At 57.6% G+C, this 11,728-nt stretch overlaps 2 protein-coding genes and 1 non-coding gene across 3 annotated transcripts; 1 reads left to right on the plus strand and 2 right to left on the minus strand.

Annotated features, from left to right (window-relative positions):
- Positions 1–103: 103 nt before the first annotated feature.
- Positions 104–4,611, plus strand: tti2 (TELO2 interacting protein 2). The gene is made up of 8 exons (XM_042344427.1): positions 104–132; positions 1,044–1,655; positions 2,133–2,319; positions 2,788–2,880; positions 3,276–3,457; positions 3,625–3,771; positions 4,207–4,381; positions 4,486–4,611. The coding sequence occupies exons 1-8, from the start codon at positions 104–106 to the stop codon at positions 4,603–4,605; spliced, it is 1,545 nt and encodes a 514-aa protein (XP_042200361.1). The 3' UTR covers positions 4,606–4,611.
- Positions 4,612–4,955: 344 nt separating this feature from the next.
- Positions 4,956–9,682, minus strand: LOC103187784 (MAK16 homolog (S. cerevisiae)). The gene is made up of 10 exons (XM_042344496.1): positions 9,609–9,682; positions 8,756–8,805; positions 7,982–8,091; positions 7,715–7,779; positions 7,277–7,428; positions 6,997–7,051; positions 6,750–6,824; positions 6,236–6,343; positions 5,691–5,756; positions 4,956–5,242 (listed from the first exon to the last, which is right to left on the minus strand). The coding sequence occupies exons 1-10, from the start codon at positions 9,621–9,623 to the stop codon at positions 5,060–5,062; spliced, it is 879 nt and encodes a 292-aa protein (XP_042200430.1). The 5' UTR covers positions 9,624–9,682; the 3' UTR covers positions 4,956–5,059.
- Positions 9,683–10,922: 1,240 nt separating this feature from the next.
- On the minus strand, positions 10,923–11,022 carry LOC121851068. The gene has a single exon (XR_006085825.1). It is a non-coding gene; the product is annotated as a small nucleolar RNA U13 (small nucleolar RNA).
- Between the last annotated feature and the right edge of the window lie 706 nt (positions 11,023–11,728).

The following is an 11,728-nucleotide window of genomic DNA, read 5'->3' on the forward strand; positions in this document are numbered from 1 at the left end:
GGAGGGAGGAGGCCAGGCGCTGTGTCACGTGGCGGGGGTGCGATCACGTGGGGTGGGATGGGATCACGTGGCGGGGTGTCGCCCTTTCGTCACCTCGGCGGAGATGGCCAGTCGCCACGTGGGTGGTCACGTGTGTGTGTGTGTGTGGGGGGGGGTCACGTGGCGGGGGTGTGCGTGTCTCTGATCACGTGGCGGGGGTGTGTGTCTCTGGTCACGTGGCGGGGGTGTGCGTGTCTCTGGTCACGTGGCGGGGGTGTGCGTGTCTCTGGTCACGTGGCGGGGTGGCGCGCCTCACGGAGCCGAGGGTCACGTGGTGACCGGAAGTTGACGCCTGAGCGAGTGAAGGGAGTGAAGAGACGGAGGAAGAGAGAGGGAATGAATGAAGAGGTGAAGAGGAGAGAGAGAGTGAGTGAGAGTGAGAGGAGGAATTCCCTGTCTCAGTGCTGTGACATTCAGTGACTCAGTGAATAAACGGCGGCTCTGTTTAGCAGAGTCCAGAGGTAGAAGGAAGACACAGAGACAAACCCTCCCCCCAACACCCCCCACACCCTCAACACCCCCACAACACCCCCTCCTCCCCCCCACACCCCCTCCACAACACCCCCTCCCCCCCACACCCCCTCTCCCCCCACACCCTCAACACCCCCTCCTCCCCCCACCCACACCCCCTCCCCCCCCCACCCCCAACACCCCCCTCCCCCCACAACACCCCCTCCCACACACCCCCCACACACACCCCCTCCCACTCCCCCCACACCACCCCCCCACACACACCCCCTCCCACTCCCCCCACACACACCCCCCACACACACCCCCTCCCACTCCCCCCCTCCCCCCCACACACCCCCTCCTCCACACCCCCCCCACTCCCACACACACCCCCACCCCAACACCCCCCCCCAACACCCCCCTCCCCCCACCCACACCCCCCCCTCACCGCCCCCCCAAACACACACACACACACACACCCCCCCCCCCCCCCCCGAGCAAAGCAGCTTCAATGGAGAGCCCGGATGACGCCCTGCGCCGACTCGGTGCGACAGCCACACCCGCCCGCGTGCAGCCGGACCGGCCCCGTCGGCCCTCCCCGCCCTGCGGGCAATCCAGCGGGCGCTGCAGAGCGAGAGGCCGGAGCGCGAGAGGCGGGAGGCGGTGGAGGCCGCCCGGTGCCTGCTGGAGACGGCCGAGGGGCGCTGGCTGTTCGCCGCCGGCTGCCCCGGCGAGCGAGAGGATGTGGTGCGGACCTACAGGGACGTGACCGTGTGCCTGACGCGGCGCTCGGCTCCGCCCGCAGGAGACCTCGGCGGCGGTGTCGGGGGTGAGACACCGCTGAGCGCCGCGGCCGAGAGCCCGAGCGCCGTGGCTCAGGTCCTCCAGCGGCTGGTCAGGAAGCTGCACGAGGAGAAGGGTCAGGACTCCCCCGCGGGTGCCATTCTGGACGCTATTTTGCCCCCACTGCTGCTGTTCTGCGCCGCCCACCAGCAGAACGCGCCCTGGAGCAGCCTCGCCTCGCGCCGGGCTGCCGGGGAGCTGCTGGCCGCATTGCTGCAGGCAACGGGCTGCGCGACCGCCACCGAACTGCTGAGCGGGACAGCGGAGGCCGGGCACGGAGCGCTGGGGGCCGTCCTGAGAGAAATGCAACCGCAAGCCGACAAGTGAGTCCACGGCGGCGGCGGCGACGACGACGACGACACCACCACCACATTCACGCAGCGCACTTTCACATCGGGAGCACATCCCCAGGGCAACAGATCCATCAGGATTTGGGCGCTCCGTCCACAACTGACCGCGCGCGATTGGCTGACCCGTTCCGCCCACGAGACGCGCAGTCACTACACTTCACAGTGTATCCCGCGCAGCGCTCGGAGACGTCTCGGAGGACGTCCCATCGGGACGCTATTATCCAACGCAAGGATTGTCACGAAAGGGTTTGCACCCGAAAGGAGGAGAGGGTTGGCGCCCGGAGGGGGGGGTGGAGGGCGGGGAGGGGGGTGGAGGGCGGGGAGGGGGGGGGAGGGCGGGGAGGGGGTGGAGGGCGGGGAGGGCGGGGAGGGCGGGGAGGGGGTGGAGGGGGTGGCGTAAGCGCAAGTTGTTGTTGAGAATGTAACGGACGTGTGTGTCATTCTCCCCAGAGAGACCGGGAAGCTGAACCCTGCCTCAGGCCGTGTGCTGTGCTGGGTGTTAGAGCGAGCGAGGAGTCCTGCACTCTCTCTGCATCTGGACGCCGCTCTGCCCCCGGCCTTACTCCTCTCTGACGACTACAGGACAAACAATAAGGTTCTGGGCGTGAGGTGTCTCCAGCACATTATTGTGAATGTGGTAGGTACCAGGTGTGGGGGGTGGGGGGTGGGGGGGGACGGGACGATGGAGAGAGAAGGAATCTATCCCCGAGGGTGAAATCCACAGCCACTACACTTTACAGCATTCTTGAAGCGCTTTGACACATCTCAACGATGCGATAAGGCGCTATATCAAAGGCAGAGATTATTATTATTATTATTATTGCTGTATAGACCAAGGTCCATCCGGTTCACCTTCTACCTCGTGAGCGCTCGCCTCGCAAGCGAGAGGACCCGGGTTCGATTCCCGGGCAGGACCGAAACCTTAGGCAAGTTTCCTTACTCCACACACACACACACTCTGTTTACCAGCGGTCAGTAGGAACCCGGTTGTTAGCCAATTAGCGGTTAGAGAGAGAAAGGAGGGAATCAGTCTGTCTGGGGACGGGGAGTGGAGCTGCGAGGTTTGCGAGGCGCTGTTTACCTGAGAGTGTGTTGTTCTGTTCAGCCTCCCGCGGAACTCCTGCAATATAACCGAGCCCAGGTCCTGTACCACGCTCTCTACAACCACCTGTACACACACGAGGTCTCGCTCGTACAGGTGAGGCCCGGCCAGGAGCCTGCGACACGGGAACCCGCTCACTCACCTCTTACCTACACGTCGCACTCCCTCGCTCTGCGGCTGGTCCAGCCCTAAATCTTGTAGGGTCGGCCTCGCTCCTCTGTGACCTGCCGACTCCATACCCAACCTGTCCGCTCGGCAGGCCCCGGTCTGCTCCAGGTCCCCCTGCCCTGCCCACCCCACCATCGGGGTCGCCTTGCTCCCTCCCTTGCCTCCTTCAAGGTCCGGCTCAAGACCCTCGGTCACCCTCCTGGTCCCAAACCCCAGCTCGGGTCCAAATCCTGTCCAGCGCCTCCTCCCGACGTGAACGGCGCCGTGAAAATGTAGCCTTGTGTGTTGTTATCTACCTCTCTCTGTCTCTGTCTGTGTGTCAGGCCGTACTGCCCTGTCTTCTCGCCCTCCTCCCTGTGCTGGAGGGACCGCCCGTTCCCGGGAAGCCACGCGCGCCCGGCCCCAGCGACGACACGCTCCGGCTGATCCTCACCCACATGGAGGCCGAAGACAAGATCCCACTGCGGAGAGTTTACGCCTCCCACCTGCCCACCTTCACTGCCAGGTCAGCCACGACAGATAACGACGACGCGTGTATTTATTACAGGAGCCGTGAGGGTAGTGTCCCAGGTCTGCCAGAGGGCAAGTCAGGTCAGTGTGTGTAAAATGCAAGTATTAGTATTATTATTATATTATAACCTCTGTCTCCTCTGCTCTGTGCCCTGGCTACAGGCTGGGGATCACTGTCCTCCGTCACTGGAAGAGGCTGCAGCGAGTTATACTGGGCTACCTGGAGGTGGATGATGGTAGTTCGGATGAGGCGGCCAGGCTTGGGGTTCTCCGCACGCTGGAGACCGTGATCCAGCAAGCCTGGCCCAGGTCAGTCAGCACAGACGCTGGGCTGGGGGCTGGTTGGGGAGGGAGGGAAGGGGAAACATAGGAATTGCTGGACGAAAAAAAAGACCAAGGTCCGTCCAGTTGGCCTTCTACCATTCCGGAAGTTTCGCCCACAAAATATACAGTCACTACACTTTACAGTGTATCCCGCGAAGCGCTTTGTGGTGTCTCAACGACGTGATAAGGCGCTGGATCAAATGCGAGGATTATTATTATTATTACAAATCGTATCAAAGAACCTTACAGCACAGAATAATGGAGATGTTGACAGCAGTTAATTCCGGACGGATTAGTCTACAACAGTGAGAAGCTTTGGGAACCTTAGGTCCAACGTTACCTGGGAGGCGGGAAAATGGGGAAAGGGATGAGGGAAAGAGGGGGAGCGAGAGGGAAGGAGAGGAGAGAAGATTGACGGAGGGTGTTTGGTGACAGGGCGAGGCTGTGGCTGGAGCCGTTGCTCAGGGCGTTGCTGAGGCTGGTGCTGGACGTGTGCGAGGGGGGGAGCGAGGCCGCGGGGAGCAGAGAGCAGCTACTACAGAGTGCTACTCGCTGTGTGTGTCTCCTTCATCACTGCAGCAGCGATACCGTGCCGGTAAGTGCTGCCCCAGTCTGTCTGTCTCTCTCTCTCCATTCCTCCCTCCTTCTCCTCCAGCTGCTGACGGTGTGTGTGTGTGTGTGTGTGTGTGTTGCCTTCAGCTGGTGTTGACGAGGTTGGTGTCGAGCTGTGACAGCCGAGCAGTCAGGACTTGGCTACAGGGAACACAACAAGAGATCAACAGCAGCAGCTCAGGACGGCAGCAACTGGCTCCAAGGTGACATGTTTGACAACTGAATGTGGGAACCAACCCCCCACCCTCCCACCCCAACCCATGAGGGTCTCCAGTCCGGTTCCTGAGCCAGGAGGGGCCGCAGTATCCCAGGCTCGGCCTGACAGGGGGGGACTTGAGGAGCTCAGACACAGACAGACGTGTCGCCGTTCGACGGGAGATATTTTTATGCACAAGTTTGTACAGTGTTGGCTGTGTCAGCCCGGGCTGGAGGGGCGGCACGATGGGAGGGCGCTCCGAAAACCAGGCGGGAATATTAATAACAACAATAATTACTCCCTGAAGACCCTGAAACACAACACGATGATGATAATAATAATAATAAACTGACTGACTGACTTCAGCAAAGCTGATTTACTGTCCAGAGGAATGGTGTCTCTCTCTCTCGTGGTGTGACTTGGCTGTTGTGATGGAGTCTCGGTGTCTGCGCCGCCGCCGGCTCCTCACGTGCTCCGTGCCTTTGCCGCCGGCTCAGACTCCGTCTCTCGCTCGTACTCGATCTCCACAAAGCTGCGTTTGAAGCGGGCCCCGCCCTTCACCGGCGTCTTCCCCTTCGACGACCTCCTTCCGGCAACTTCCGTCTCCATCTCCTCCTCCTTCCCGTCCGCCCGCACTTTGTCCATTTCCTGAGGGGCACAAGTTTCCCCCCCGTCGTTAACCTCTGAGACGTGGCTCCGGCCGTAACACCGCGACATTCACAAGCGCCTTTCGCGTTGGGCGGACGTTCCAAGGTGCTGGACAGTCAGGAATCGCACAGTCCCTTCGCCTCGGCCCCTCCCTCAAGGTCCGTTTCAAGACCCTCCTCTTCAACCAGGGCTTCGGTCAACCTCCCCGGCCTCCACCCCCTACTGATCCCAACCCCCAACCCCCAACCCCCCTCGGGTCCAAATCCCTGACTGTCCAGGGCCCTGGGACGTTCTCCTGATGTGAGACACGACGTGTAAATGTAATGTGTTGTAGCTGTTGAGACGCGCCGAGCCCCCTCGGTAACGAGCGAGAGATGTACATGTTGGATGCAACGTTAAACCTTCAGCGCTGGGAGGGGCGGACTGACGGACAAGGGCTCTTGCTTACCTCAAAGTCACTCAGGTCACTTTCCTCCAGCTCATCACCTTCTACGTATTCCACTTGTCCAACATCCTGAGAGAGAGAGAGAGAGAGAGAAAGGGGGTTGGGGGGGGGGGGGAACAGTTTAGAAACAGCCACACAGAAAATACCTCCCTGTCACGCCTGCATATACATAACGTGTACACACAGGCAGACACGTATGCACACATACATACAGCCCACACCTTGTGTGTATGTGTTCACGTTCAGGGACATCAGATTGTGCAGGACTTTACACACAAAGGCCAATGGGAGTCTGGAACTCTCTCTCCCTCACCCAAAAGGCTGTGGATTATGACTGGATCCATTCACATTGTCCAGATGTTTGTCAGCTCAGGGTATCAGGGGATACGGGGCAAAGGCGGGTCATTGGAGTTCAGGTACAGATCAGCCACGATCTAATAGAATGGCGGAATAGGCTCGAGGCGCTGAATGGCCTCGTACGGTTCCTATGACTGGTGTCCTGGCTCGTGACAAATCTCAAATTTTATTATTATTAAAACGTCGCTCACCGCATCCTCCTCCTCCTCCTCTTCTTCCGAGTCTGTCTCGCTCTCCTCGTCCTGTTGCTGCAGAGCTTTGTCAAAGGCGTGAACCGGGAAGTTGTAAATATCTCCATACTACAGAGAGAGAGAGAGAGAGAGAGACATTAGCAACAAGAATCCTTGTCCTCGCCTTTAAAGTCCTCCCACGAGTTTGCTCCTCCCGTCTCAAGACTTTCCCCTTTGACCGCGCCTTCGGTCGCCCTCCTACCCCCACCCTCCCTGCCCTGCCCTCCACCCCTCCTGATCCCAACTCCCAGCTCGGGTCCAAATCCCTGCCCGTCCAGTAAAAAAAAAACATGGTCACTCAATATAGACACTGCTCACAATTGGCTGCCGCGTTTTGTCCACAGAATGTACAGTCAATTCACTGTCCGTGCTATTCTGTGAAGCGCTTTGAGACGTCTCAACTGTGTGATCAGGCACCCCCCCCCCCCTCCCCCCCCCCACTGCAGTTCAAGGTGTTGGGGTTCAGGTTCCTCACCGTTCCCTGTCTCAGTCTGTCCAGTAATTCCTTCTCAATGGCGTTGTCCAACTGAGCTGCGATCAGCGCCTTCTCCTGAAACAAAACACCAGACACCAGGTCAGACATCAACCCTGAACCTCCACAATCCCCTCTCCGCCCCCCCCCCCCACCCAACACACACAGCCTCAGCTCACAGGCACTGCCAAGTCTCAGACCGTCCGTCCGTCCCCCCCCACCCCCCCCTCACAAATACACCCAAACAGACCTCTCTGCGCTGGTCACGTCGCTCCACCTTCTTGCTTAAAGGCACCAGTTTCCTCCTACAAAGAGAGACGCAAACAGTTAGTCCCCACTCTGCCCGGCTCTGCAGCCCCCCCCACACCTCCCCGTCAACCCCGAGAGTGAGTGCGAGTGCTCATTCCATCCCAGCAATCCATCTCTGGGATTTCCACGTGTGTGATGAGATGCCCGTTGGGGTTTGTGACTGTTAATCACGGAGCCGGGTTTCCGCGCGTGTCCGTCCGGCTGTGAAGCTTTGTCCTTACTGGCGTTTCAGGGTGAGTTTGCGGATGCGGATGAGGTATTGGGTGATCTTGGTGAAGCGCTGTTTGCACTTGTGTCGGAGGAAGCGAGGCCAGTAGATCAGGTTCTCGTCGATCTGCTCCAGAGCTTTCTCGTAGTTCTTGCTCAGCTTCACCTGCGGAACATTCCGGCGCAGGATTAGCCGCGAAATAGCGGCCAATACGTGGCTTTACGGCGGCAAAAGAAGAGACGGGTTCCCAGACTCCAACCCCCCCCCCCACCCCCCCTCCAGGGTGAGCATTATGTCGTCAGGAGGTTGTGGGTTCAAACCCCCCCACATCGGGACTTGTAATCACACAGTCTAAGCTGACTGGTGCGCTGGGGGGTGTTGCATTGTCGGAGACGCCATCCTTTGGATGAGACGCGCGGGGGGGGGGGAGGGAGCGATGCTCCATACTCACTCTCTCCCACATCCGAGCTGGAAACGCGGCTCTCTCTATCACCTTCATGTACAGGAAGCACTGACCTGCGACACACACACACAACACATCAAATGTACACAGCGCCTTTCACGTCTGTCGGGAGGACATCTCAGGGCACTGACACACACACAGCACATTCGCTATTGTTCAACCACAACGCAAACCCGGTCAGTACACACACACAGTACACACACACAGTACATACACAGTACCACCCCCCCCCCCCCCCTCGCCGCTGTCTCTCACCTTTCTCCTCCCTGACCGTGGCGTACTGGCTGTTTGCGAGGGGACAGGATGAGCGGTTACACATCCCCGTGAGATTGTACTCGTTCCGGCAGAAACTCTGCGTCTTTGTTCTGAAGGGAAAAAGGAAGTCCAGGGGTTGAACCCCAACCAACAACAACTTGCACTTATATAGACCCCATACACATACACCTTCATATATTATTTACATTGTGCCCCTCACGCAGGGCAGCGTCCTGGAGCGCTTGACAGTGGTGGAGACCGACGCTGAGCCGGGAGGAGGCGACCGCGGGCTCGGTTAGAAGAGGGAAGTCTTCAGACGCGACCTGAAGATGCGATATATCCTAATAATCCTTGCATTTGATATAGCGCTTTTCACGTCGGGAGGACATCCCAAAGCGCTTCACAGAACACACTGTAAAGTGAATTGACTGTATATTTGTGGGCGAACGCGGCAGCCAATTGCGCACAGCAATGTCCCATAAACAGTCGTAGATTGAAAATGACCAATTTATTATTGTTTTGGTTTTGGAGGGATTATTATTAGGCTCTGTGTGGAGTAAGGAAACTTGCCCAAGGTTTCGCCCTCTGTCTGGAATTGAACTCAGGTCTCTCACTTGCAAAGCGAGTGCTCTAACCACTGAGCTACAGGACTCCTGTGAAGCGCTTTGAGGCGTCTCAACCACACGATAAGGCGCTGTATCACCTGTAAAGGTCACTATTATTTTATTATTAAACCACAGCTCCTTCCCGGGTCCCAGGAATACCACAACTTACTTCACTTTGTACGAACAGAACTGTCTGTTTCCGATAACGTCCCAAATCACCTGGAGAGGGAGAGAGAGAGAGGGAGAGAGAGAGAGAGAGAGAGGGAGAGAGGGAGAGAGAGAGAGGGGGAGAGAGGGAGAGGGGAGAGAGAGAGAGGGAGAGGGGGGAGAGAGAGAGAGGGAGAGAGAGAGGGAGAGAGGGAGAGAGAGAGAGGGGGAGAGGGAGAGAGAGAGAGAGGGAGAGAGGGAGAGGGAGAGAATCAGACACCAGATCACAGTCACAGATAACAGTCACAGGGGGTCAGGGGATAGGGTTAGTGTGTGTGTGTGTGTGTGTGTGGGGGTGTGTGGGGGTTATGTGTGTGTGTGTGTGGGGGTGTGTGTGTGGGGTGTGTGCGTGTGGGGGGTGTGTGTGGGGGTGTGTGTGTGTGTGGGGGTGTGTGTGGGGGTGTGTGTGTGTGTGTGGGTGTGTGTGGGGGTATGTGTGTGGGGGTGTGTGTGTGTGTGTGTGTGTGTGGGGGTGTGTGTGTGGGGGGTGTGTGTGTGGGTGTGTGTGTGGGGGTGTGTGTGTGTGTGTGGGGGTGTGTGTGGGGGTGTGTGTGTGTGTGTGTGGGTGTGTGTGTGTGTGTGTGTGTGGGTGTGTGTGTGTGTGGGGGTGTGTGTGTGTGGGGGTGTGTGGGGGGAAGGGACATCTCTATCTGAACTGAGTGCACTCACACACACACACACACACACACATTCACTCTCTCACACACTTTCTCTCTCTCTCTCTCTCTCTCTCTCTCACACACTCTGTGTCTCTTCACTCAAATGATTTACAATGAACTATAACATGAAGTATATTTAGGGTCGGACAGACTCACATCATCGTGTTGCATGGCGGCTCCTCTCTGTGTCCCTCTCTGTCACTCTCTGTGTCCCTCTCTGTGTCCCTCTCTGTCACTCTCTGTGTCCCTCTCTGTCACTCTCTGTGTCACTCTCTCTGTCCCTCTCTCACTGCCCCACGTGCTGCCCGGAAGTGACGAGCCAACCTCTCGCGAGGGGCTGTGCCGGCAGTACCGCGGTCTGTCCGCCGGGCGGCGCTGCGCGCAACCGCCCTGCGGTACCGCGGCGCCTCCACCGGGCGGCGCTGCAAAACCCACCCCCTGGCGGATCAGGGTGCGATGCCGCGGCGCCTCCACAGGGCGGCGCTGCGAACTCACCACCGCGCCACACGGCGCTGTGTTCAACCCGCAGACACACGCGGCGCTGCACCCGGTGCCGCAGTACCGCAGTCCGCCCACAGGGCGGCGCTACCGTCACGTATAATCGATGAATGTCAATTCAATACATTGAATAAATCAGAGGGATAATTAATGGTGTAAAAGGGCAAAGAAAAGTGCAATTGGAGACCTTTAACTTCAGTGTAAACACAGACACACACACAGACACACACACACACAGACAGACACACAGACAGACACACACACACAGACACACACACACACACACAGACAGACACACACACACACAGACACAGACAGACACACACAGACAGACAGACACACACACAGACACACAGACAGACACACACAGACACACACACAGACAGACACACACATACAGACACACACACACACAGACACACACACACACAGACAGACACACACACAGACAGACACACACCGACAGACACACACAGACACACAGACAGACACACACAGACAGACACACACACAGACAGACACACACACACACACAGACAGACACACACACACAGACGGCTGTTTCACTTTCCGTTGCCATTGCGGGTACAGCATCAGCAGTTTTGCTGGAAATACAGTAACTACAATACCTTCAGCAAACAACAGAGGGAACCTGGAGCAGCGCCGCTTCCTGACTCGCTGCAGATTTCCTGTGTGTGTGTTCCTGTAGTGTGTGTCTACAGGCGCACATACATGTATGGGGTATATATGTGTGTAGTGTATCTGTGTACGTACTGTGTGTATGGGGTGTAAATGTGTGTGCAGTGTGTGTGTGTTTAGTGTACATGTGTGTGGTGTATGTATTGTGTGGATTAGGATGTACATGTGTGTGTGTGTATTAGGATGTACATGTGTGTGGTCTATGTACCTGTGTGTGGTGTATGTACATGTGTGTGGTGTACGTGTGTACACACTGTGCACATGTGGTTCAGGTGTCAGACGGGTTCTGTGCCCAAGTCGTAACTTGAAGGGACGGCACATGTCACGCAGACGCGTGAGTGACCCACTCATCACGTGACTGAACCAGAAGGATCGCTGCGCAGCCGCACTCACCACCGCTAAACCTGGTCACGGCCCCCCTTTAGGTCCCGGTGACTGCCACCTGGGTACCCGGTTTACCGATGTGACCGGATCGGACCCCTCCCTCCCAGTGGCCCTGAGGCTTAAATCGTTTCTTCTGATTCTCGTTTGGTCGTTTTTTGGCCTTTGGCGGCTCCGTCCCGGTCAGTGTATGCAAATGTGGGTGGGTGACGTCACCGCGCGGCGCATGCGCACTCAATCGCTTGTCGCCGAGAGCGCATGCGCGTGTCCCCCCCTCTCACACACACTCAGGTGGTGGCAATGGCCATGTGCACCACTGGGACTGTCTCAGTCTGATTTGGAGACTCTTAAACTAATGTCATGGACTCCCCCGTGTGTCAGACTGACCCGACCGATTAATAATAATAATAATCCTCGCATTTGATATAGCGCTTTTCACGTCGGGAGGACGTCCCAAAGCGCTTCACAGAACACACTGTAAAGTGAAGTGACTGTATATTTGTGGGCGAACGCGGCAGCCAATTGCGCACAGCAATGTCCCACAAACAGTCGTGGATTGAAAATGACCAATTTATTATTGTTTTTGGTTTTGGAGGGATTATTATTAGGCTCTGTGTGGAGTAAGGAAACTTGCCCGAGGTTTCGCCCTCTGCCTGGGATTGAACTCAGGTCTCTCACTTGCAAAGCGAGTGCTCTAA

The sequence above is a fragment of the Callorhinchus milii genome, unplaced genomic scaffold (assembly GCF_018977255.1).
Source record: "Callorhinchus milii isolate IMCB2004 unplaced genomic scaffold, IMCB_Cmil_1.0 Scaffold28, whole genome shotgun sequence".
In the NCBI taxonomy this organism is placed as follows: domain Eukaryota; kingdom Metazoa; phylum Chordata; class Chondrichthyes; order Chimaeriformes; family Callorhinchidae; genus Callorhinchus; species Callorhinchus milii.